General features: G+C 47.1%; 1 protein-coding gene across 2 annotated transcripts in view; it reads right to left on the bottom strand.

Moving 5' to 3' along the window:
* The window catches only part of RSU1 (Ras suppressor protein 1), a 159,294-nt gene that overhangs the window by 104,543 nt on the left and 26,978 nt on the right, over positions 1-27,773 (bottom strand). For both annotated transcript variants that reach the window (XM_073581884.1, XM_073581883.1), the window contains exons 5-7: positions 25,729-25,847; positions 9,954-10,036; positions 7,815-7,929 (exon numbers count right to left, since the gene is read on the bottom strand). In XM_073581884.1, the coding sequence (XP_073437985.1) occupies positions 7,815-7,929; positions 9,954-10,036; positions 25,729-25,847 (317 nt within the window). The remainder of the gene's footprint in view (positions 1-7,814; positions 7,930-9,953; positions 10,037-25,728; positions 25,848-27,773) is intronic.

The following is a 27,773-nucleotide window of genomic DNA, read 5'->3' as shown; positions in this document are numbered from 1 at the left end:
ATTAGCTAGAGTGTCATGGATTGTAAACTTGTTGATTATGTTGTGCACCGTGGACAAATGAGCATCAAGATCTCTGGAGATAGACGTGTAACCTTGAGATTGTTGATATTCTTCAACAATTTTGGTTGTCAAGTCCTCAGACAATTCTCTTCTTCTCTTTCTGTTCTCCATGCTTAGTGTGGAACACAGACACCCAATGCAAAGATAGTGTCAACTTTCCTTTTCATCTGGTTGCAGGTATGATTTTCATATTTCCCCACACCTGTTATTTGCCACAGGTGAGTTTGAACGAGCATCACATGCTTAAAACAAAGTTGTTCACCCACTTTTTTTAAAAGGTGCCATTAATTTTGTCCGGTTAATTTTGAGGGTTTTGTGTGAAATTGTGTCCAATACCTGAGGGGAAAAACCCTCAGGTTTTTTTTGTGTTTTTCCAACACACAAAAGGAAATAAACATGTGTATAACAAAACAAGTGTAATTGCAATAATTTTCTTGGAGAAATACCATATTTTTTGGATTATAAGACGCACTTTTTCCCCAAAATTTGGAAGAAAACTGGGGTGCGTCTTATAATGCAAATATAAATTACCGTCCACAATGGAGCAGGATCCCAGGGTTGCTGCAGGCCGCAGGCTGGGATGAGGGGGGTGTTCGGATGTGTGGTGCGCCGCTGAGGGTGTTCCGTGCTGCAGGTGCTCCGCTGACATTTTGTGAAAGGCCAGAGCCCCTGTAGGTGCATGGTTTCCTATGCGGTGGACTCCGGGAAAATGGCTGCCAGGGGCGGTGCATGCGCAGATTGAGATCTCGGCACCAAGATCTCAGGAGATGAGATTTCAGAGCTGAGATCTCGTGCCGAGATCTCAATCTGCGCATGCGCCGCCCCCGGCAACCATTTTCCCGGAGTCCACCACATAGGAAACCATGCAACTGCGGGGGCTCTGGCCTTTCACAAAATGTCAGCAGAGACCCCGTAGTACCGAACACCCATGGCGCGCCGCACATCTGAACACCCCCTCATCCCAGCCTGCGGCCTGCAGCAACAACCCACTCCTGCCTCCTCTAGCAGAGACCCTGGGACCCCGCTTCACCATAGCCACCACCCCCAGTAAGCAATAAGACGCATGGATTATAAGAAGCACCATTAAAAAAAGGTTTTTTTCCTATTTTTCTCCTCAAAATTTGGGGTGCGTCTTATAATCCGGAGTGTTTTATAATCCGAAAAATATGGTACTTCCCTTTCTTTAACAATTTCAAGGGTGTCAACACTTTCGGCCATCTCTATATATAAAAGTCAGTGTGTGTGTGTGTGTGTGTGTGTGTGTGTGTGTGTGTGTGTGTGTGTGTGTGTCACCAACCAATCACGAAGCATTTTTCATTTTCATTTCACCAGAACTGTTCAAAAGAAGCTGAGCTGTGATTGGTTGCTATGAGCAAGCTTTCCCACTTGACAACACCTCAGCAGACACTGACATGGTGGGAGAAATCTAGCATCCCCAGGAACATAAGCTCCCAGCCATTGTCTGCCCCCCTGAAAGGAGCAGAGAGCACATGACAAATGGATCCCCGGTATGGAAGTTAGGACCGTTCCACTCAGCTCTATGATTCTCACCCCAGGGTCTCTTAAAGGGATCATTGGTATGCAAGTTAGGATAAACCCACTCAGCGTTTTGGTACTGACCCCAGGCCTTTCTTAAAGGGATCTCCGGTATGGAAGGCAGGGCAAATCCATCCAGTGCTTTGGTTCTGACCCCATGCCTCTCTTAAAGGGATCCCCGGTATGGAAGTCAGTGCAATTGCCTTCAAATGCTCTGGTACTGACCCCAGGCTCTCTTAAAGGGATCTCCTGTACGGAAGTTAAGGCAAATCCCTCAGCGCTGATTCTGACCCCAGTGTTCTATTAAAGGGATCATTGGTATGCAAGTCAGGGCAAATCCACTCAGCGCTCTGGTTCTGACGCCAGGCCTTTCTTAAAGGGATCCCCCGGTATGGAAGTTAGGACTGTTCCACTCAGCGCTCTGGTTCTGACCCCAGGCTAATGGGATGATGTGGGATATTAGGGGTAGTGGTCCGATGGCTCTGGCTGACGGGATGATGTGGGATATTAGGGGTAGTGGTCCGATGGCTCTGGCTGACGGGATGATGTGCGATATTAGGGGTAGTAGTCCGGTGGCTCTGGCTGACGGGATGATGTGCAATATTAGGGGTAATAGTCCGGTGGCTCTGGCTGACGGGATGATGTGCAATATTAGGGGTAGTAGTCCGGTGGCTCTGGCTGACGGGATGATGTGGGATATTAGGGGTAGTAGTCCAGTGGCTCTGGCTGACGGGATGATGTGGGATATTAGGGGTAGTAGTCCGGTGGCTCTGGCTGACGGGATGATGTGGGATATTAGGGGTAGTAGTCCGGTGGCTCTGGCTGACGGGATGATGTGGGATATTAGGGGTAGTAGTCCGGTGGCTCTGGCTGATGTGGGATATTAGGGGTAGTAGTCCGGTGGCTCTGGCTGACGGGATGATGTGGGATATTAGGGGTAGTAGACCGGCGGCTGGGAAGCGATGATGTGGGATATTAGTGGTAGTTGTCCGGTGTCTCTGGCTGATGGGATGACATGGGATATTAGGGGTAGTAGTCAGGTGGCTTTGACGGGATGATGTGGGATATTAGGGGTAGTAGTCCGGTGGCTCTGGCTGACGGGATGATGTGGGATATTAGGGGTAGTAGTCCGGTGGCTCTGGCTGACGGGATGATGTGGGATATTAGGGGTAGTAGTCCGGTGGCTCTGGCTGATGGGATGATGTGGGATATTAGGGGTAGTAGACCGGCGGCTGGGAAGCGATGATGTGGGATATTAGTGGTAGTTGTCCGGTGTCTCTGGCTGATGGGATGACATGGGATATTAGGGGTAGTAGTCAGGTGGCTTTGACGGGATGATGTGGGATATTAGGGGTAGTAGTCCGGTAGCTCTGGCTGACGGGATGATGTGGGATATTAGGGGGAGTAGTCCGGTAGCTCTGGCTGACGGGATGATGTGGGATATGATCGTGAATGTGGCTATGCGGAGTGGGCGGGGCTCTACACTCAGCTGTATCATTATAATTTGTTATAACTAACCGTAGTTAGTTACCATGCCCGGGCAGCGCCATAGGTTAAACCGCTGTATTGTTTGGTTATACTAATTTTAGTTGCAGAGATGCTGAGAATTTCCGTTTAGAAACCTGCACTAAAGAAACAAACGAGAATCTCGACTAATAGTGAAGCGAGTGCAAAGTGCCCTTGGGGTGTCAGCGAGTTATGACACCCCAATTGTAACCACTTCAGGAGAACTTTTCTAGCATCTCAAGATTTCAAATATCCCAGTTCATAGCTTCGATCGAGAGGGTCAAGTTCCACCTATCGGTAGCCATATGGGCCAACTGGAGATACGCCTGAAGCCTCCATACCCTGTACATTAGTACATAATCCATAAATTACCTATCCCGTACTAAAACCCCAGGCCAAAGTCACTTGTAATAACAGATTTAAAGTTGAGGTAGAAAAGCGATGTTTTAGGAATTGTGGATCCACAAAGCAGCTGAACCCTAAACCATTGCCTAACCAGCGGGGAATCTGCCGGCCTCAGGCGGACCTATAGAGATGGGAAGGGAAACGGCAACATGGCTGAATTTCTGGTGTAATGGGGCAAATGGACTGACTATGAAAATGAAATAGAGAGTGTGAATCACAATATATCATTGATGTATCCATCCCAGAAATGCCCAAAGATGTCAGTTCAATGCCACATTCACACATTCAGTATTTTAAATCAGTATTTGTAAGCCAAAGCCAAGATTGGGTGAAAAAAATACAGAAGTGGTGACGTCTTTCTATGACACTTTTCCTCTGACTGTTCCACTCCTAATTTAGGCTTACAAATACTGATGGTAAATACTGACAAATACTGAAGGTGTGAACATGGCGTAATAGGAAAACTCCTTGCGGTAAAAATAAATGGCTGCTTAAAAACTCTATCCAGAGTCCCTGACAAATGGCATCAACTTTACAATTTCATGGGAAAAATAAAACTACAAGACCCCGTAGCACAAAGCAGTTCTAAATGGCATTTCAATACATTTCGGAAGGATAATAGGGGACAAAGCTGTAAACAGAGGAGAAGTTATGGGGGAAGGAAGGATAAATTCTCTCTTAGTTATCTTTATGGCAGGCGGTGGTCATCGGTGCTGTATCCATTCTGTCCTATAGCCCTCTCAGGGATTGTCTCCATACTCCGGCGCCGGTACATTTCTTCCCGTAGTGCCGCTGAAGGGAACTTTCTAGGCTTTTCCATTTCCAAAAGGTAAGAAAAGCGAGCGAAACCTCATTAAGTAGAAATCTGTGCTCTCATGTGTCATTCACCGCAGGATTATTTCAAGAAATAAATAACTTGTACTAAATAGTCATTTTTAACCCAACTGTCATTTTTTACCCCGCATTCAATTGTCCCTGAAGCGCCGTCGAGAGATGCATCAACGTGCACATCACTTCCTTGGGAAATCCATTGTCCCGGAAATCTGCAGATTCGGAGACGGACAATAAGCAAAATAAAAAATAATGAAATCTGGATGTGACTCTGTGGATCGAGAGAGTGTCATAGCCTATAACACAGGTATTCGCTTCTCCGCGCAAAATTTACTGCAGACAGGACGGGTTATTAATGCGCTGGAGCAGCGGCGAGGCCGTCGGATCTTACGTGCTGCGGAGATATAAGCGCCGACATCCTGATGTTATGGATTCTATATATAGTCAGTGAAACAACTGCTGACAATAGCTAAATGAGCCGCATTGATCATACTAATTGTACCTGCCGCTTACTCTGATTTTGTGGGCTCCGTCTGGACTCTTCTTTAGAGAGCGCTCTAATTGTTTAACAGTAAGAATGCACAATGAGCCATTTTAGAGATTCTCCCATGATTTATACTGCATATATGCCTGAGGTGTGCTTCTCTGCATGGAATTGGGATATTGCATGAATACAACCAGTAATGGATTAGATCATCTGTTCCCCTCCACAGCCAACCAGAACTGTAATAACAGCAAATATACATGAATTGACGTTTTGATGTTGAGTGATCATTCCCATAGCGGTCTATAACCTCCCTTTAACTATCAATTTAACATCAAACATTGATAGGAGTAGCTCAACGGCAGGCAGGACACTTTCCGAGGCCACCATCTGGCACTTGAGCCAAACTAATTCAATATCTGCCGGGCGCTGGACGGTTGGATCTGCGTGGAGCACTGCCTCTCCAAGACCGAGGTCAAAGCTCTTTAAACTTGTTCCAACTTTTCATTTGTTGGGACCAAACGTTGATCGTTGAGGATATGACTACTAGGACCGGGATTTGGTGTGGCATCTCCTTTAGAGATTTCCCCCTACACATTAACCGCTGTGCGGTAAGATCAAGGTGTGGTTTCCGGCACAAACGATTGTGTGAAGCACTTATGTAGCAAAAACGGTGAAAAGGCCACTACTCCTGCATTCTCGAAACAGGAGTTTCTGGCAATTGGATCCCTACTGATGAAAAATTTATGGGATAATGTCATTACTTTCCCCAGTGTAAAAAACACTGATTATTACTTGCAAAGGAAATATTTTTTTCCTAAGTTCTTAGAGGGGTTTACCAACATTGTATTTGCTTTCAGTGTCTTCTCAACAGTCTCCTAGCTGCCACCGTTGGTTTACTGTTTGCCTAAAACTGATGTTTGAGCCCTCCAAAGCTTCGAGATTCCTGGACTATTACCCTTAGTCAGTCAGTGCTACAACCACCTTTACGAAGTGTAATTCCGCTAACTCCTCCTCCTACGATTACTACTAGCACAGGAGTGTGCATGCGCAAAACGAGAACCAAGTCTACTGCCTGAAGAGATGTCCTGTAAACGCCCAGAGCAGAAGACAAAGCTGAGCCAGCTCTCTCCCCACCCTCACGTATCGTAATCTCGACTACTAATAGCACTACTACTACCACCCCTAAAGTGCGCATGGGCGGAATGAGAGCTTACACTGCTGCCTGAAGAAATGATGTCCTGTACCCACCCAAAGCAGATCACAAAGTTGAAGTCTGTCAGCGCTCTCTCAACCCTCACCGAGTGAAATGCCAACTACTCATACCTCTACCACTAGTATTACCACCCCAAGAGAGTGCATGCGCTGAATGAGAGCTCAATCTGCTGCCTGAATACACGACGTCCTGTGCACACCCAGAGCAGAAGACAAAGCGAAGTTCTGGTAGTCAGTCAGCGCTGTCTCCACCCTCACTTTGAAATCCCGACTACTTATACCACTACTCTCACCCCAAAAACACGCATGCGCTGAATGAGAGCGTAATCTGCTGCCTGAAGAAATGACGTCTCGTGCACACCCAGAGCAGAAGACAAAGCTGAACTCTATCTATGGATCCTTGCCAGCAGTGGATAGAATATAGACTATGGTGATCACAAGGGTCATGCTAAGAAAAGGAAAGGAAACTGAAGCCAGATCACTGCTGCAAGGTATTTGCAAACTTGCTTCTTTAACCAAGTAAAAGCCTCACAGTGATTTCTGAAAAGTGCTGAACAATATTGGTCCGAAGCTTCTGTTGTGGCAGGAGAAATGGCAATTGGCTCAGGGGTTTTGGTAACTCACACTGACTTTAGCAGGAGCAGCATGTCGGATCTACCTACTGTCTCCTATTTATTCTTCTTTGCTATCCCACATGGAGGGGTGAGGCACAGTACCCCCTTTTTTCTAATAGAAGGTGCAATGGTTTCCACCCTATATATCCATTATAACAATAAGATTATAGAATATAACCTTTCAACAATTTAACACTTCTCCCATCACATGCGTCATGTTTTATATATACAGACAATATTGCCATTAATCATGATAGATAGCTGAACTCATTATCATAGCCTGAGCTAATTAACTTTGATGATCGATACAGCCCCTCAGTTTCCATCAGTATTCTGTACAAATACGATACCCCTCACAATAAAACGCCAATTACCCTTCTGCGTGACATCAATTAAACTGGTATTAAGTCCTGGAAAGGTTATCAATCACGATGAAACCCTCTATTATTTGTAGTCTTTATTATTGTTGTAAATTATATCAGTTCTTAAATACCAATCTCGCAACATTTTACTAAAAGATAAATCCTTTTCAGATTTATTGAAGAATGAATCTTGTGAAAGCCACAATCTCTTTAAAAAAAAAAACATTTCACAAACTATTAATCGAGGATCAAATCACTTTAGCAAAGCAGTAGTCCTACACATGGTTGGTTCCTGCTCCGAAAATGTCCAAATTGTCCTCCCCTAGAAGGAAACAAACCTCCGACCTATTTTAGAGTCTCAAAACCGGACTTGTGATAACAGCCAAACCAGAGACACCCATCTGTAGTCAGATGCTTCGCACCTTGCACTTCATCAGTACAGAGTAGGGTTTTGTTTGGCTCGAGGAGATGCCTAAATCTTACAAGAAATGTTTTTTGTTTTTTTGCTTTTACTGAAAAGTATTGGTACCTTCAAATAACTGTGCCAAATACCCTTTACTCAGCCACCAAATGAAAAAAAAAAAAAAAAAAACAGGAGGCAGAAGCGTTCAAAAAGCCTATGGGTCTGTTCACCACTCTGTGGGCACTCATTCATTAGCTGACCACTTCTGTTTGAGAGATCGATGGAAGCCTCAGGATCCAGACCCCCAGCCAATCAACAGTGTCATTAAGCTGTTACACATTTCAAAATATTAGGCTTAGTTACAGTTAGACGTTATATTTATTGCTTTCGCCACCTACCGAGCTCAGGGGGAAGAACAGTCAGCCTGTTTCCTTGTATGTGAAGCTCCTTCAGTTGAGACAGTTCCCCAATCTCTTTCGGTAAGGAAACCAGGTCATTATCCCGCATGCTGATCTTGATAGGGAAAATAAAATGATCAGAGTTAGAAGGTACTTGTGTTATTTGTATTTTTTATGTATATATCCCTATAATAAACTTGATCATCCACCTTTTATACCGGAGAATGAACAGCAATCAAATGGAAATTCTGTAAGATGGGCTTCTTCTCTTGTGGGGTCAATTCCTCTATGAATTACATGGGTGGCCATTCATCCGCATGGCTACCACGTTTTACTCCATATATTTTCATTGTAAAAGGGGGTGTCTCATGAGGCAACCCCTTTAATCATAACTCCTCCTAGATAAAGACAGCTTCACACCACAAAGCCCTTAAAAGAAAAAAAAAAAAAAAAAATAGTCCTCCTCCTACTGCTACCAAATTTCAGGCCCCCATGTTGGGAGTCTTCAACATTCCAATATGTGAATATTACTAATGTAGCTCACTACTTTCCTTAACGTCTTATAGGGATTGGGACATGAACTAACATTTAATCCCCTATCTTGATTATTTCCATAGACATAAAAGGCGCAGCAGTGCGCATGTGTGACCAGGACCCCATTATCTTGATCTCTGATCCGGAAGTCACATTGTTGTGTGATACAGGACAGCTCCTGCGGCCGATCCCGTGGCACTCATGAGATTAGAGATGAGTGAATCGTCACCTTATTTCATAGTAGGGATTTGGAGCTCTGTAATAAAATGACAGGTCTTTGATGATTTATTTAAAGGGGTTGTCTTGAGGAACGCACTGCTCCCCAGCCTCATGGCTTTCTGCTTGCCAGTGGGCGGATCAGTTTTAATGATTGACATTTCAGACCAGCAGTACTGTTGCGCCTCTATCCAAAACTGTGCGCTATGCGATGCTGCAACCTGATGCAGCTTTACCTATGCAACATCGGAAGAGAGTAGGGGGGCACTGAAACGATCATGACAGCTTCAGGGCATCGCTTACAAGCTCCATCGCAAAGAGCTTGCAAGTGCTGTTCTCCTTCCCTTCCAGATCTGCCACTGATCTAGGCAGTTAGCAGTAAACTATGGAATTAAAGATACCTCGATTCTTGAGAATGTTGACGATTTAAAAAAAAAATAAATAAATAAAATTAACCAGAAAATGTAAGCTTTACATTCACTTTAGTAACCACTTAAAGATCCCAGTGTAACTGGTCATTCAGACATCAGCATTTCACACGTAGGAGAAAAACAAGCAATTATTTTGATCAAACTTTGATCAGCATGGTCCATTTCTTGTAAGCGGAGACTATTAAAAAGTTTGGGAAAACAGATAAACCAGCGAAGAATCCTTAAAAACCTTCATTATATTCAACAAATTCACTTAAAAAGAGATAAGTGAAACTTCACATCCTAAAGTAGGCTAAAATCAGGAGCAGATGCGTTTCGGTCATGTGACCTTAATCATATGTAATGAAAAAGGTCAGATACCCGAAACGCATCTGATAACTTTAGGATATGAACCTGCGACTTCTCTTTTATGTGAATTTCTTGAATAAAACAAAGGCTTTTATGGCAGATTCTACCCTGGTTCATCCGTTTTCCCTGCCTCCTCTTGCCGCGCCGCAAGCTCCAAGTGTTAGACTTCCCCATGGGTGAGCTGACGTCATTCTCCTTTTTCCAATCTCCACCTTCTCCCATGTGATAGTCCGTCCTTGAAAATCGGACTGCACTTGGATGTCATCTTAGTATGGTTTGCTATTTTTCACGGATGCATTGCTGATTCCGATCTGGCACTTGAAGCAAAATTGGACGTTTCCGTGATTTTCTCGACAAGCGAATGCCCCCACAGACTATCACCAGTACGAGTGTCATTTGTGAAAACCACAAATACCACCCACACAAGAACATCAGATCGAGCCCCTAAGAAAACGATGCCTCCTCCGCGTACTGACAGTCCGGACAATAGGCGTCGCTGCGGTAGTTCATTTCGGAAAAATAAACTATGCTACTTCTCAAATTGACTGGAGTTTACTGCAAGCTGTGAAAGCAAAAATTGATTTTCCGGGAATTTAGATAAATTACTTACTATCTGCAACTTTGTGAGCTTCCCAATATCGGACGGCAGGACTTCAAAATCGTTGTCACTTAGATAGAGAGCACGCAGGGTGGCTGCAAATTAAAGAGCAATATATAAGCAGAGTGGAGCGGAGCCGGCGAGCGGCGGCCCTGATCAATACCGCCAGTCAGCTCTGATTAATAACCCCAACTTGGTGAAAAGCCTCTGACATACCCAGGGATCACAGTAATAACAAGCAGGTCAAACGCAGATTTAGAGACTTATTGTACGCCTCGCGTGTACAGGAAAACATCTATATCTCGGGGACTGACACAATTAACAATTTGCGCTGTAGTAAAATGTGGCAGCTTGGGTCGCGGGCTTTGATCGCTTTGTGCCTTTATGGACAAATGCTGCAGGTTTATAGGCAAATTTGCATTTTATGACAGAAGGGGACCTTTAAAAATGAGAAAGAAGGTTATAAAATACACACGAGAGCCGTTGTCAGGTGAAGGGGTCAATATCCACTTGGGTTTACTCCATTCATACTCTCCTGGTATCCTGCAAATATTCCACCAATCTTATTAAAAGGAGTTTTCCATTTTTATGAATTTAAAGAAAAATCACAATGGAGCTCTTCTTGTCAACAGGATGCGTTTTGTGTTGCAGCAAGTTAAACAGGACCGAGTTGCAATACCAGACATAACCCGTGAGAGGCGCTATAAGGAGCAGCCCTTTTCTGTAATCTCAAACATCTTTCTAACAGACTTTTGGAGTGGATTAATCACTTCTGGGTTTTTATCAGACACTTTTTATTTTTTGTCTTTTAGCTTTTTTTTTTGCCTCTTCAAAATGGAGCAGATGGTTCACGAATTTTGTGCAAAATCAAAAATGCTCTTTATTTTTTTGCCTTTAACTGGATTTTGCAACTTTATAGCGCAAAAAGTCAGGTTTCGCTTAAAATATTGCACCGTTTCTGCTAAAGGAAAAAAAATATATATATATCTGGCGTCCGGGAAATCACTCAAAAAGGAACAATGATCCGGTAAGCAAAAAACGGATCCTTTTCAGTTTGAAATGGAACAAAATGGATAAAAGATCCGTTTTCCATAGACTTCAATCTTAAAAAAAAAAAAAGTTCCAGTTGAAATCCGTTTTCTTTAGCAAAACTAAAAAGTTGTGTCTGCACAACGGATTGCTGCTGGTGCGAATTGCTGGACATGTGAACATATCCTAGGGGTGCTGGAGTATTTGGATGCAGAAATTTCTGCACCATTTCTGCATAAAGTCCCAGAAGTGGCTGTTTGCAAAGTCTATGTCAGAATAAGACTCCACAGACTTTGTATGTCGGATTCGCTTGGACTACGTCGGACCTGCATAGGAACTTTTTTTTTTTTTTTTTTTTTAATGTAAGGCTAAGTGCACACGTGGATTTTCCTCCTGCGGATTTTTCGGCGCAGATTTGAAGAAATGCATTTTTCCTGCGGATTTATTCTCTCAGTTTTTATTTTTAATTGATTTACATTGTACTGTAAATCACTTTACATTTCTGTGCGGTAAAATCCGCTGCGGATCCGCAGGAAAAATGCATCGTGTGCACATGGCCTTAAAATGTCTATTTTATTTCTCTATATTTTGTGTGTTCTTTTCAGGTTTCCATTCGCTAGATTAAGTCGGATTTGCTGGACTATGTCGGACCTTGTTGAATCAGCTGAAAACCCCCAAACGGCAGACATTAGAGAAAAAAAAACAAAAAAAACAAAAGCAAAAACAAAGACAGATATAAAATATAGACTTTTTAATACGGCGCAAATAAAATAATAAGGTGCAAATTAAAGACAGTCGGAATATACCAAAAATTAAAAGAAAACAGGAGCAAGTGCAATATTGAATCAGGCCGATCTGATAGATAATCTCTGCTTGGAATAGTCATTGAGATTTCATGCACTCACTTTGTTTTGTTTTTTTCCTGACCGTTTTGTCATAAGAGCTTGATTTTTGCAAAATGCAGCATGTCACATGTTTCAGCGTTTTTTCACCCATTGAAAAGCAACTGGTAGTGCAAAAATGCTGCAAAGAATGCAGTCATCAGGTTTTGCTGCCAAAACCTGATGAAGTTGAAATCATATTTTTTAAGCACTAAACTTTATTAGCATGCACAAGACTCAAATGTACCCTGACAAAAATAGCAGTAAAAAAAATAAAAAAAAGGCATCAAAAATCCTGCAAAAACTAAGCAAAACGAAACAAAAATGCAGCAAAATCTGGCATAAAAAAAAAAAAAATCCTGCAAAAACGTAAAAATAGTATATAGACAAAGCATTGGAGTACCAAATCCACCAGAAAGAAGTAGAATCAAAGTAATTTTTATTAAACTAATAAATATAAAGGCACCGAAACAACATACACAAGACAAAATCATATCATAAACAAAGTTTTGGTTAGACAAAGATTCAGGTGCAGCAAAACCACATGCAAACACACAGCACAACCTAGCAAGAGAAGGTTACAGGATATACAAATCCCAATAAAGTGACAGTTCTTCAAGTATACCCAGAGTAGTAAAATAGTGATAAGTGTAGCCGGGTCAATTTCAATGTGACAAGTGTAGTATATAGTATAGTACCGTGTAACCTTACACGTGCGATGTGCAGTACAACAATGGGTAAGAACTATTGAACTGATGTGAATTTTAGTGTTTGCCGTGGTAACAATATGATTGGTATTATACTATAGTGGCGAGCATTTTTATTGGTATATGGTCTCCCATCCTGGTATGTGCTGCCCCCTCCTATCCTGGTGTGCATGGCACCCCTCATCCCTAGCCTGGTATGCATGGTCCCCTCACCCCCCTTTTGTGGTATGCATGGTCCCCTCACCCCCCTTTTGTTGTATGCATGGTCCCCTCACCCCCCTTTCGTGGTATGCATGGTCCCCTCACTCCCCTTTCGTGGTATGCATGGTCCCCTCACTCCCCTTTCGTGGTATGCATGGTCCCCTCACTCCCCTTTCGTGGTATGCATGCTACCCCTCACTCCCCTTTCGTGGTATGCATGCTACCCCTCACTCCCCTTTCGTGGTATGTATGGTCCCCTCACCCCCTTTTCGTGGTATGCATGGTCCCCTCACCCCCCTTTCGTGGTATGCATGGTCCCCTCACCCCCCTTTCGTGGTATGCATGGTCCCCTCACTCCCCTTTCGTGGTATGCATGGTCCCCTCACTCCCCTTTCGTGGTATGCATGCTACCCCTCACTGCCCTTTTTGTGGTATGCATGGTCCCCTCACTCCCTTTTTGTGGTATGCATGGTCCCCTCACTCCCCTTTCGTGGTATGCATGCTACCCCTCACTCCCCTTTCGTGGTATGCATGCTACCCCTCACTCCCCTTTCGTGGTATGTATGGTCCCCTCACTCCCTTTTTGTGGTATGCATGGTCCCCTCACTCCCCTTTCGTGGTATGCATGGTCCCCTCACTCCCCTTTCGTGGTATGCATGGTCCCCTCACTCCCCTTTCGTGGTATGCATGGTCCCCTCACTCCCCTTTCGTGGTGTGCATGGTCCCCTCACTCCCCTTTCGTGGTGTGCATGGTCCCCTCACTCCCCTTTCGTGGTGTGCATGGTCCCCTCACTCCCCTTTCGTGGTGTGCATGGTCCCCTCACTCCCCTTTCGTGGTGTGCATGGTCCCCTCACTCCCCTTTCGTGGTATGCATGGTACCCCTCACTCCCTTTTTGTGGTATGCATGGTCCCCTCACTCCCTTTTTGTGGTATGCATGGTCCCCTCACTGCCCTTTCGTGGTATGCATGGTCCCCTCACCCCCCTTTCGTGGTATGCATGGTCCCCTCACCCCCCTTTCGTGGTATGCATGGTCCCCTCACCCCCCTTTGTGGTATGCATGGTCCCCTCACTCCCTTTTTGTGGTATGCATGGTCCCCTCACTCCCTTTTTGTGGTATGCATGGTCCCCTCACTCCCTTTTTGTGGTATGCATGGTCCCCTCACTGCCCTTTCGTGGTATGCATGGTCCCCTCACTCCCCTTTCGTGGTATGCATGGTCCCCTCACTCCCCTTTCGTGGTGTGCATGGTCCCCTCACTCCCCTTTCGTGGTGTGCATGGTCCCCTCACTCCCCTTTCGTGGTGTGCATGGTCCCCTCACTCCCCTTTCGTGGTGTGCATGGTCCCCTCACTCCCCTTTCGTGGTGTGCATGGTCCCCTCACTCCCCTTTCGTGGTGTGCATGGTCCCCTCACTCCCCTTTCGTGGTGTGCATGGTCCCCTCACTCCCCTTTCGTGGTGTGCATGGTCCCCTCACTCCCCTTTCGTGGTGTGCATGGTCCCCTCACTCCCCTTTCGTGGTGTGCATGGTCCCCTCACTCCCCTTTCGTGGTGTGCATGGTCCCCTCACTCCCCTTTCGTGGTGTGCATGGTCCCCTCACTCCCCTTTCGTGGTGTGCATGGTCCCCTCACTCCCCTTTCGTGGTGTGCATGGTCCCCTCACTCCCCTTTCGTGGTGTGCATGGTCCCCTCACTCCCCTTTCGTGGTGTGCATGGTCCCCTCACTCCCCTTTCGTGGTGTGCATGGTCCCCTCACTCCCCTTTCGTGGTGTGCATGGTCCCCTCACTCCCCTTTCGTGGTGTGCATGGTCCCCTCACTCCCCTTTCGTGGTGTGCATGGTCCCCTCACTCCCCTTTCGTGGTGTGCATGGTCCCCTCACTCCCCTTTCGTGGTGTGCATGGTCCCCTCACTCCCCTTTCGTGGTGTGCATGGTCCCCTCACTCCCCTTTCGTGGTGTGCATGGTCCCCTCACTCCCCTTTCGTGGTGTGCATGGTCCCCTCACTCCCCTTTCGTGGTGTGCATGGTCCCCTCACTCCCCTTTCGTGGTGTGCATGGTCCCCTCACTCCCCTTTCGTGGTGTGCATGGTCCCCTCACTCCCCTTTCGTGGTGTGCATGGTCCCCTCACTCCCCTTTCGTGGTGTGCATGGTCCCCTCACTCCCCTTTCGTGGTGTGCATGGTCCCCTCACTCCCCTTTCGTGGTGTGCATGGTCCCCTCACTCCCCTTTCGTGGTGTGCATGGTCCCCTCACTCCCCCTTTCGTGGTGTGCATGGTCCCCTCACTCCCCCTTTCGTGGTGTGCATGGTCCCCTCACTCCCCCTTTCGTGGTGTGCATGGTCCCCTCACTCCCCCTTTCGTGGTGTGCATGGTCCCCTCACTCCCCCTTTCGTGGTATGCATGGTCCCCTCACTCCCCTTTCGTGGTATGCATGGTCCCCTCACTGCCCTTTCGTGGTATGCATGGTCCCCTCACTCCCCTTTCGTGGTATGCATGGTCCCCTCACTCCCCTTTCGTGGTATGCATGGTCCCCTCACTCCCCTTTCGTGGTATGCATGGTCCCCTCACCCCCATTTCGTGGTATGCATGGTCCCCTCACCCCCCAATACTGGTGGTATGAATGGTCCTCTCACACCCCTATCCTGATATGTATGGTCCCCCTCACCCCTATTAAACTACACACATACAAAAAAAAAAAAAAAAAAAAAACACATTTATACTCACCCTTTTTTCCTGTGCTCCAGCGCTGTCACCACGTTCTGCTGGAGGCTGGGGAGGAGTCTGGTGCCGGAGTACGCGCATGCCCATAGCTGCGTCCGGCGCCATATTGCTGAAGACACACTGCAAATGTGTCTTCTGTAAAATGGCGCCGGATCGCGCTATGCGCAGGTGCGATTCCAGCCACACTCCTGGCCTGGTCTCCGGCCAAAGAGAAGCGCCGCGGCAACACTCCTCCCGGTCAAGTAAGTATGACGCTGGACATAGCGGTATGCAGTGTGTACACGTACCGCCATCTCCGACGCCATACACACTCCTCACCGCTGGATGCCTCATTCTGTCTGGAGCCAGACAGCGCAGGCGCGTTGCGCTTGCGCAGTCTATAAAGGCTTCAGACAGAGTGACGCTTAGCCTGTTATATTATAGATACAGTGCCTTGCGAATGTATTCGGCCCCCTGGAACTTTTCAACCTTTTCCCACATATCATGCTTCAAACATAAAGATACCAAATGTAAATTTTTTGTGAAGAATCAACAACAAGTGGGACACAATTGTGAAGTTGAACGAAATTTATTGGTCATTTTAAATTTTTGTGGAAATTCAAAAACTGAAAAAGGAGATTTTTGTGTACTCACCGTAAAATCTCTTTCTCTTAGCCTTTAATTGGGGGACAGAGAACCGTGGGTGTTATGCTGCTGTCCACTAGGAGGCGACACTATGCATAATCTGAAAAAGATTAACTTTGGCTCCTCCTCTGCAGTATACACCCCTGGACGGCGTCAGCCTTCTCCAGTTTTGTGCAAAAGCATTAGGAGGAATATACCAGAAACATAACCATGCCTGTAAAAAAAAAGGCTACTATAAACAGGCTCAAACAACAATATGAGAACCCAACCGTAACAACGGCCCGCAAGGGCTACAGGGTGGGAGCTGTGTCCCCCAATTAAAGGCTAAGAGAAAGAGATTTTACGGTGAGTACACAAAAATCTCCTTTACTCTGTCGCCTTATTGGGGGACACAGAACCGTGGGACGTCCTAAAGCAGTCCCTGGGTGGGAAGCAGTGGACGAATATTGTGCCGACAGTCCCCTAGACTTGGAGTACTGCCGCCTGCAGGACCCGTCTACCCAGGCTCGCATCCGCTGAGGACTGGGTATGCACTCTGTAGTGTTTTGTAAATGTGTGCAGGTTAGTCCAAGTGGCTGCCTTACACACTTGATGTGCTGAGGCTTGATGCCGAATGGCCCAAGAGGCCCCTACCGCCCGCGTAGAGTGTGCCGTGATACCGGCCGGAAGAGGAGAATTGTTGAGGCGGTAAGCCTCTTGAATGGTGGACTTGATCCACCTAGCAAGGGTGGCTATGGAAGCCGGTAGGCCCTTGCGAACGCCTTCTGGAAGAAGGAAAAGTGAATCAGACTTCCGGAAAGGAGCAGTCCTAGACACGTAAACACGCAATGCCCTGACAAGGTCAAGCGTATGCAGAGCCTTCTCTACCCTATGAACGGGAGCCGGGCAAAGAGACGGTAGTGATATTTCCTCATTGAGGTGGAAGCTGGACCCGACCTTCGGAAGGAAGGATGGTACTGTACGGAGAACCACCTTGTCCTGATGAAAAACCAGGAAGGGTTGTCTGCAGGAAAGAGCTGAAAGTTCAGACACCCTGCGTAGCGAGGTGATTGCCACCAGGAAAACCACTTTCTGCGATAGAAAGCGGAGTGAGACCACCCTAAGGGGTTCAAAAGGAGGTGACTGTAGTGCTGTCAAGACCAGGTTGAGGTCCCACGTCTCCAACGGACGTTTGTAGGGGGGAACCAATCGGGAAACCCCTTGGAGAAAAGTCTACACTTGCGGCTTGTTAGCAATACGCCTCTGAAAGAGCACTGAAAGCGCTGAGACCTGGCTCTTCAGCGAGCCCAGGGATAGCCCGGCGTCCAGGCCTGACTGAAGGAACCCGAGGGCCTTTGGAAGAGAATAGGGAAGTGGAATCTGCCCACGAGAGTCGCACCATGTGAAGAAAAACCTTCCAGGTACGATAGTAAATCCTGGCTGAAGTTGGCTTTCGAGCCCTGATCATGGTTTTAACAACGTCCGGTGAAAAACCTGCTTGGGTCAAAACCCAGGTCTCAATGGCCACTCCGTCAAATTGAGAGCCCCTGAGTTCTGGTGGAAGAACGGGCCTTGTGACAGGAGGTCGGGACGTGTGGGGAGACGCCAGGGAGCGTCGGCTGTGAGTTGCACGACGTCGGCGTACCATGTACGCCTGGGCCAGTCTGGAGCGATCAGAATGGTGGGAACACCCTCTTGTTTGATCTTCCTCAGGACTCTGGAGATCAGGGGGAGGGGTGGAAAAATGTACAGAAGCTGGAACTGGGTCCAGTCCTGAACCAGGGCATCTGCTCCGAGCGATCGCGAATCGCGCGTCCTGGCCATGAAATTGGGAACCTTGGCATTGAGATGGGATGCCATCAGATCCACGTCCGGGGTCCCCCAACGATGACAGATCTGACCGAAGACTTCGGGATGGAGAGACCATTCCCCAGAGTCCATTCCTTGTCGGCTGAGATAGTCGGCTTCCCAGTTGTCCACGCCCGGAATGGGGACCGCGGAGAGTACCGACCTTGCATCCTCCGCCCACTGTAGGATACGCGTTACTTCGGTCATCGCCTGGATGCTGCGGGTGCCGCCTTGATGGTTCACGTATGCCACTGCCGTGGCATTGTCCGACTGTACTCTGATATGAAAGTCTGCCAGCAAGTGATGGAAGGCTTGCAACGCCAGGAAGATGGCCCGAATTTCCAGGATGTTGATGGGCATGGTCGATTCCCTTGGTGACCACCTGCCTTGCGCTCTGTGATGTAGGTGCACCGCGCCCCAACCCATAAGGCTTGCGTCGGTGGTCAAAACCTTCCATTGACCGGAAAGGATTTTCCCCTTGCAAGCGAGGTTGGCTTGAGCCACCAGTGCAGGGACCTCCTGGTGTTTGCTGATAACCGGAACTCCCTGTCGAGGGAGAACGGATTCCTGTCCCAGGACTTGAGGATGGCCAGTTGAAGGGGTCTGAGGTGAAACTGGGCAAATGGTACCGCCTCCATTGCTGCTGCCATCCTGCCAAGTACTCTCATGGCATACCGGAGAGATCTGGGGGACTTGCAGAGGAGTGTGTGAACTCCCAGACGGAGAGCCAGTGCCTTGTCCCTGGGGAGGATCACCAGACCCTTGGAGGTGTCGAATAGCATCCCCAGGAAGGTCAGAGACTGACTCGGGGTAGTCGAGGACTTCTGTAAATTGACTAACCATCCCAGGCGCGTCAGAGTGTCGATCGTGATCGAGACGTTGACCTCGCAGTCCTTGACGGTGGAGGCCTTGATGAGGAGGTCATCCAGGTATGGAACGACTACTATGCCTCTGGAGTGCAGAACATCCATGGTAGCTGCCATGACCTTTGTAAATGTTCTGGGGGCCGTGGCCAGACCGAACGGGAGGGCCACAAACTGATAATGGTCTTGGTTGATTGCGAATCTGAGAAACCTCTGATGGGCGGGAGCAATTGGTATATGTAGGTATGCGTCCTGTATGTCTATGGAGGCAAGATATTCTCCTTTTTCCATAGACGCAACGATTGACCGGAGGGATTCCATGCGGAAGTGACGAACTCGAACGTACTTGTTGAGTTGCTTGAGGTCTCGTATGGGTCGGATGCTGCCTCCCTTCTTGGGCACCACGAACAGGTTGGAGTAGAACCCTCGGAAGCGCTCTTCTGCTGGGACTGGCACTATGACTCCTGCTCGCAGGAGGGAAGAAACCGCTTGACGGAAGGCCTGAGCTTTGAGCGGGGATTTTGGAGGGACAGATGGAAAAAACCTGTGCGGTGGGCTGGTAGTAAACTCGATTTTGTATCCTGAAGACACTATTTCCTTGACCCACTTGTCTTCTGTAATAGGCAGCCAGACCTGCTGAAAGAGTAGCAGTCGTCCGCCAACAAGTGGGGTGTCTTCGAGAGGGCATGAGTCAGGACGAGGGAAAAGTCTGAGGTTTTCCTCCTTTAGGTTTTGCCTGGCTTGCCTTTGATTGCCAGTTCCTGTCCGGCCTCTGTGCCGCCGTGTGTTGTCCCTGCGGGGGGAACGATTACGGTTTTGTGCTGGGCGTGAGACGGACCAGCCCGAAGAATTCCGAAAGGATCGGAAACGAGATTGATTACGTCTTTTAAACGTGCGTTTTGGTCTTAGCTGAGGGAGGGAAGTACTTTTGCCCCCGGTAGCATTGGATATCATTGTATCCAGCTTTTCACCGAAAAGACGGCCACTGAAGTACGGGAGATTTGTTAGGGACTTTTTTGAGGCCGCATCCGCTTTCCATTCTCTTAGCCAGAGAATACGCCGGATTGTAATGGCGTTTGATGCTATTCCCGCTATTCCTCTTGCAGAGTCCAACGCTGCAAGGACCATGTAATCTGCCACCACTGCAATTTGCACCGCCTGGTCCGCCATCTGAGGATTTGAAGCTTGAAGGCCCTTTTGCAATAGAGCAGCCCAAGCCATGATGGCCTTGACTGCCCAGACTAAAGCAAATGCGGGAGCCAAAGAGGCACCTGCCGCTTCAAAGATTGAACGAGCCATGCGTTCGACTTGTCTGTCTGCCGTGTCCTTGAGGGTTGATCTGTCCGGCAGCGAGAGAAGCGTTTGTGCTGCCAGCCCAGAGACTGGAGGGTCCACTTCAGGCGGATCTGTCCAATCCTTGGTGTCTTTCTGTGGAAAGGGGTATTTTGCTTCCAAATACTTGCGATTGGCGAATTTTTTCTCAGGCTGCGAAAAATGCTTAGAAAGGATTTTTTGGAATTCCGGGTGATTAGGGAAGACCTTCGATGGTTTCTGAACACTTTCAAAGGAAATGTTGTGTTCTGGTGCTTCCGGGGTTGGATCTGAAATGTCCAGCACCCGAAGGATGGAAGAGACGATATCCTCAACTATCGCAGTATTGCTAGGGGGACTAGGGAGCAAAGCGTTCTCTGTTTCATTATCTGAATTGGAGTCACATATGCCCTCTGAGTCCTGCGCATCGCTAAGGAGCTCCCTAGCGGGCGAACTAGAGCGGAGGTTTCCCGTAGTCTGGGATCATTGTGGAGATCCGCATTGTCCTTCTCTATCAGGGGACGGCCTCGGTGACCTGAGGCCACTGTGTCTTTCCCTGGAGGGGGAAGACCTATTGCTATGTGAGGACACAGCTGAACGCGACCTGTGGGTCCGCTTACGCCTCGAACTGTCGGAAGCGCCCTGATCATGAGACCGGACGTCCCTTTGCTGGGTAACGTTCATAGCGGAGACATGACCCTGCAGTAATGTGGAGGTCAGGTTATCTATAGACTGTGTCATAGACTGCGACATCTGAGTTGCCCATTCCAGCGCAGTAGCAGTCGCAGAAGCGTTGGTAGGGACTTCTTGGGGTTCTGCTCCGTTTTTTTGGGTACAGTCCCGGCAGTGCGGATACGTGCTGCCGCTGGGGAGAGTGGCCTTGCAGGCTGTGCAGACTGCATAAAAGCAGTCTTGCCTGGTTCTTTTCTTTGAGCCCGACATAGTACCTAGGCTGATTAATAGAGACCCTACAGGGGTATCTACGCAGAGGAAAAAGGAGTAGGAGAGCGCTATAGGTTATAGGAATTCACAGCTGAGTACCAAGGACCCAGCTGTGATCTTACCCCACCGGTGCTCCCCTTAGGTCCAGCGCTGATAAGCCCCATGTCCTGTGCCCCCCCGGAGACTCTGTGCTGCCTTCCTCCAGGTGCAGCAAGATGGCCACCGGATTCTGAGGTGGAGAGGGAAGGGGGCGGAGAGCTGGAAAAGGGCGCGCTGGGCCATGTAAAAGCGCGCCCTTCCTGCCTCGATCCGCCCCTTCTATGACACTGCAGTGTCATTTTCGTCATCCGGGGGGGCGTGCCAGGGGCGGGCCGGGGGGGCGGGGAAAAGGCGGCGGCTTCGGCTAGGCCGAAGCCGCGGTCTAAATTAGAGGCCTGATGCCCAGGAGGGCTCCAGAGCGGCGCGGTAGTCCGGGAGGGGGTCGGATTTGCCCCGGACCCCCCCAGAATGGGCGACTGGCTAGCGGTGGGGGCAGCAGTGCTAGCGGTTCCTGTGTGGGGGGTCCCTGGAGCGCCATGGAGCCACTGCTGCTGCAGAGGCAGGGGCGCAGAAAGCCCTGTCTCTGCTGTGCCACGTCTGCCTGCACCCTCCCCCGGCCCCAGCAGGATCCCACAGCTGGGCTGGGGTCCCTGGTGCAGAATGCTGTCTGTACTCCGACCCTACCTGCTGCGTCTCAACCTAATGCCCCCTGCGGGGGATTAGGGAGGGTGCGTCTGTCACCGTCAGGGGGTCTTCATCCTTGCCTCAACCTCAACCCAGACCCTGAAGGGGGTTGGGGAAGGAGGGGGGGGTCTCAACTTCGGACCAGTACCCGAGGGACTGGGGAAGGAGCGACATGGGGGACCGCCATCTCTACTTCAACTGGGCACCCCTAAAAAGGGGGCCAAGGAAGGAGCCATGCCGGGAGTCTCGCTGGAGACCCACTTTTCTTCATCTGTTCCGACGAAAGGAAAAAAAGAAAAAAAGGTGTGCCTCCTTGCGACACTAAGCAAAAACTGGAGAAGGCTGACGCCGTCCAGGGGTGTATACTGCAGAGGAGGAGCCAAAGTTAATCTTTTTCAGATTATGCATAGTGTCGCCTCCTAGTGGACAGCAGCATAACACCCACGGTTCTGTGTCCTCCAATAAGGCGACAGAGTAAAGGGGCGTTCTCTCCTGGCTTTCCTGCTATCTCTCTGACCGCTCCTTTACTGCATCTTTTGCTGGTTCCTCCTCCTCTCATCTTCCCCTTAGTGTTGGTGTTCTTCAAGGATCAGTCCTAGGCCCCCTCATCTTCTCTTTGTACACTGCCCCTATTGGTCAAACAATCAGTAGATTTGGTTTCCAGTACCATCTCTATGCTGATGACACCCAATTACACGCTTCTTCTGACATCACGCCTGCCTTGTTAGAAAACACCGGCGATTGTCTAAACGTTGTGTCTAACATCATGTCCTCACTATATCTGAAACTGAACCTGTCAAAGACTGAACTCCTTGTGTTTCCTCCCTCCACTAATATACCTATACCCGACATTGCCATTTCCGTGTGTGGTTTCACTATTACTCCCCAGCAACATGCCCGCTGTCTTGGAGTCATACTTGACTCCGAACTTTCCTTTGCCCCCCACATCCGATCACTGGCTCGCTCTTGTTATCTGCACCTCAAAAACATTTCTAGAATTCGACCTTTTCTTACTTTTGATTCCGCAAAAACTCTTACTGTTTCTCTTATTCATTCTCGTCTGGACTATTGTAACTCTCTTCTAATCGGTCTCCCTCTTACCAAACTCTCCCCCCTCCAATCTGTCTTGAATGCTGCAGCCAGGATCATATTCCTCACCAATCGTTACACCGATGCCTCTACCGTGTGCCAGTCATTAAACTGGCTACCCATCCACTCCAGAATCCAGTACAAACTTATTATCCTCACCGACAAAGCTCTCTATGGCTCAGCACCTGCCTACCTCCCTACATCTCCTCCTTTGTTTCAATATGCCACCCTACCCGCGCCCTCCATTCTGCTGATGACTTGAGGTTATCATCCGCAATAATCAGAACCTCCCACTCCAGTCTCCAAGACTACACACGTGCTGCACCAATTCTTTGGCATGCACTTCCCAGGTCAATAAGATTAGTCCCCAATCCCTACAATTTTAAGCGTGCCCTAAAAACGCATTATTCAGACTGGCCTACCGCCTCAACACATTAACCTAACTATCCCTGTGTGGCACATTCAAAAGTTTTACCATAACCAGGTTCCCCGCATCATGTTCCGACATGCTTTATGCATCCATTAGCCCTCTGCATCTGTACTGTTACACACTTAACATTATGGCTGGTCCGAACAATCAGGGCAATTGTTACCACCCACCTTTCGTGTCTACCTCTTTCCTCATAGATTGTAAGCTTGCGAGCAGGGCCCTCATTCCTCTTGGTATCTGTTATGATCTATGTGATTATTGTTATGCTGTAATGTCTATTGTCTGTACAAGTCCCCTCTGAAATGTAAAGTGCTGCGGAATATGTCGGCGCTAAAGAAATAAAATTTATTATTATTCGGCCCCTTTAACTTAATACTTTGTTGCGCCACCTTTTGCTGCGATTACAGCTGCAAGTCACTTGGGGTATGTCTCTATCAGTTTTGTACATCGAGAGACTGAAATTCTTGCCCATTCTTCCTTGGCAAACAGCTCAAGCTCAGTGAGGTTTGATGGAGATCGTTTGTGAACAGCAGTTTTCAGCTCTTTCCACAGATTCTCGATTGGATTCAGGTCTGGACTTTGACTTAGCCATTCTAACACCTGGATATGTTTATTTGTGAACCATTCCATTGTAGATTTTGCTTTATATTTGGGATCATTGTGTTGTTGGAAGACAAATCTCCGTCCCAGTCTCAGTTCTTTTGCAGACTCCAACAGGTTTTCTTCAAGAATGGTCCTGTATTTGGCTCCATCCATCTTCCCATCAATTTTATCCATCTTCACTGTCCCTGCTGAAAAAAAACAGGCCCAAACCATGTCACCACCATGTTTGACAGTGGGGATGGTGTGTTCAGGGTGATGAGCTGTGTTGCCTTTATGCCAAACATATGGCTTGGCATTGTTGCCAAAAAGTTCAATTTTGGTTTCATCTGACCAGAGCAGATTCTTCCACATGTTTGGTGTGTCTCCCAGGTGGCTTGTTGCAAACTTTAAATGACACTTTTTATGGACATCTTTTAGAAAAGGGTTTTTTCTTGTCAGTCTTCCATAAAGGCCAGATTTGTGCAGTGTATGACTGATTGTTCTCCATGGACAGACTATCCCACCTCAGCTATAGATCTCTGCAGTTCATCCAGAGTGATCATGGGCCTCTTGGCTGCAGCTCTGATCAGTCTTCTCCTTGCTTGAGATGAAAGTTTAGAGGGACGGCTGGGTCTTGGTAGATTGCAGTGGTATGATACTCCTTCCATTTCAATATGGTCGCTTGCACAGTGCTCCTTGGGATGTTTAAAGTTTTGGAAATTATTTTGTATCCAAATCCGGCTTTAAACTTCTCCACAACAGTATCACGGACCTGCCTGTTGTGTTCCTTGGTCTTCATGATGCTCTCTGTGCTTCAAACAGAACCATGAGACTATCACAGAGCAGGTGCATTTATATGGAGACTTGATTACACACAGGTGGATTATATTTATCATCATTAGTCATTTAAGACAACATTGGATCATTCAGAGATCCACAATGAACTTCTGGAGTGAGTTTGCTGCACTGAAAGTAAAGGGGCCAAATAATATTGCACGTCCCACTTTTCAGTTTTTGAATTTCACAAAAATTTAAAATAACCAACAAATTTCGTTCAACTTCACAATTGTCTCCCACTTGTTGTTGATTCTTCACCAAAAATTTACATTTGGATTCTTTATGTTTGAAGCATGATATGTGAGAAAAGGTTGAAAAGTTCCAGGGGGCCGAATACTTTCGCAAGGCACTGTACTACACTTGTCACATTGAAATTGACCCGGCTACACTTATCACTTTTTTACTACTCTGGGTATACTTGAAGAACTGTCACTTTATTGGGATTTGTATATCCTGTAACCTTCTCTTGCTAGGTTGTGCTGTGTGTTTGCATGTGGTTTTGCTGCACCTGAATCTTTGTCTAACCAAAACTTTGTTTATGATATCATTTTTGTCTTGTGTTGTTTCGGTGCCTTTATATTTATTAGTTTAATAAAAATTACTTAGATTTTACTTTTCTGGTGGATTTGGTACTCCAATTCTTTGTCTGTATACAATATTATCGGGAGTAGTTCCATGGATATTGCATGTGGTGGTTTGGTTACCCAGGCCTGAGGCCACCTTTATAAATATGTATGCTGGTCCAAAGATTTTGTTTGCTAAAAATGTGAACATAGCCTAAAACATTGCCAGACACCTCATGAGACAGATTGTATCCCCTAAAAGCAAAAGGACCAGGAGTTGAAAATTAAACATGCCCTATAACAAGGTCCCCAAAATAGTCAACCAGTGCATCAGAACTCAGTTTTATATGGCCGACTTTGCTCCGATATGGGCACTTTCATAATCAGATCTTGGGCCCGGATGACGGATTTGCGGGCAGTAGGATTATGGCTATTTAAATAATTCACAAAATGTTCTTACTCAGATAAAAGAAGTTCCCGGGTAAGAAACTCTCACTCAGGTTGTTGTAAGTCAAATCAAGGACTTCTAGTGCTGGCAAGGAACCAAATCCTCTAGGCAAGGAGTTTAACCTGTTCATGCTGGAAGAAAAAGAAGACAAAGAATGAAGTGTTATTTTGTGTGGATTCTCTTTATAGTATATCTTAGCTAGGAGATCGGTTTTCCTAAACGGGGCACCATGGTGACATCTAGGCCTACAAGATGGCCGTCGCGGCAGGCCATCACTACACAATGCAATATTAGGGGGCCAGACATGTGGTTGTCCCCTTCTGCACTATTACACACATATTTATTTTTTTATACTGCGGGCGGAGGGGGGTTTCAACCTAATGACAAAGTGTCTGACCCCTGCCATTGTATGGGCTTCTGCCATCTTGTAGGCCTAGGTGTCACCATAGCTCCCAATATAGGAAAACCTATCTCCCAGCTAGGATATGCTATAAAAGTATATTATATGTATACACACAGATGTTATAACTTTACAGGCCAGAAGCCTGCGGTCACAGTACTGAAAACATCCTACGATAGTTCCTTTTCTGGTTTCTGTCGGGTTCCAGGTTGCTATGGAGACTAAGAATGGATCCAAAAGACCAAACTGCCTTACGGTTTACACAAATAATAGACACTGCTCCAGGCAGGTAGGATGTAGGCCTCATTGGACATGGAGAATAGGACTTAGACTAGGTCTCCCTGACAACATTTCACTGAAAAGAAATGAAAAAATAAAACACTAGGTAGTGCAGCCTCAAGTCTTGAGCCTGCAACTTCAATTTATCAGATCTCAGAACAGAAATAAGATATTCAAACGAGGTTTTCACAAATGAGTTTTTTTTTTTATGTATGTCAATAGGTATGCTTTAAAGATTTATAGATTTGTTATGGAAGATTTACATTATTGTATTCCGTCCTTTATACATTACACTTCATTTAAAAGGAACCTGTTGTCTGAAGCATGGGCAGCATGAGTCAGACACTCCTTGTGTTACTGAAGCCGCGTATGATTTAGTCTGAAACACTGCAGTGAGAAGTCGGTCGGAGACTATGTGTCTTAGATGACCAGTGTAAGGCAGCACCCTGGGGTCTCCAAACCCACCCCCATGAACTATACACATACATGAGATGAGACCTATCAGTTAGGGGAGCGCAGCGGATAGAAGCTGCCGTGACCGGCCTTTTGGAGTGGCTGCGTTTCACAGTAGAACATACAGGGCTCCAATAAGGCGCGATTCAGGCAGCATGAATCATATGGCAGCTTCCCTTTAATCCAACATCCAATAATCCAGAAATTCTAATAATCCAGCACTTTTTCCCCACCCAACACGGAACTGAAACACTATGTGGATTGTCATATGTTTAAAAGCATAAAAAACAGATTTGGAAAACCATTTGATTAAAAAGTAACTGATTTATGTTAAACGGTTTGGCCAAGGATAACAATAATAAAAACAACTGCCAATAAATGAGATCAACTCAATGAATTAAGGAGTTTACTAATATATTTCACGTTTTTAAAGAAGCCATCTCATCAAAGTTTGTATCACCATATTATATAGCACTGTGCACTTTTGGTCTCCCAGTACCCAGACTGCTGCTGCTGAGTGGTACAGTTGTGCTGTGGAAGTAGATTTATTACAGTGTGCCAGAACGACCTTAGGCCCTGTGAGTCAGGAGATGTAATACATTGCATGTGCATACACCAAAGACTGATAAATGTGAGGAAAAGGAGAAAATGTTCAGCTCCACGATGGTGCAAGATTCTTCTCTTTTCCATTATTTCTATGTCATTGTGTGATTAAAAACGGACTAGCTGAATCCATCTAAGGCTATGTGCACATGGTGCGGATTCTGCTGCGGATCCACAGCATTTCTGCAGCTGCGGGTCCGCAGCAGATTTAGGTGCGTTGTACAGTACCATTGTTTTCAATGGTAAACTGGAAAACGCAGTACACATGCTGCAAATTTTTCCACGCAGTTTTGCTGCGGTTTACAATCCGCAGCATGCCAAT

Source organism: Dendrobates tinctorius, unplaced genomic scaffold, assembly GCF_039654945.1.
Source record: "Dendrobates tinctorius isolate UK_male_01 unplaced genomic scaffold, ASM3965494v1 ptg000070l, whole genome shotgun sequence".
NCBI classification, from domain to species: Eukaryota; Metazoa; Chordata; class Amphibia; order Anura; family Dendrobatidae; genus Dendrobates; species Dendrobates tinctorius.
This window is presented reverse-complemented; position numbering and strand designations above follow the sequence as displayed.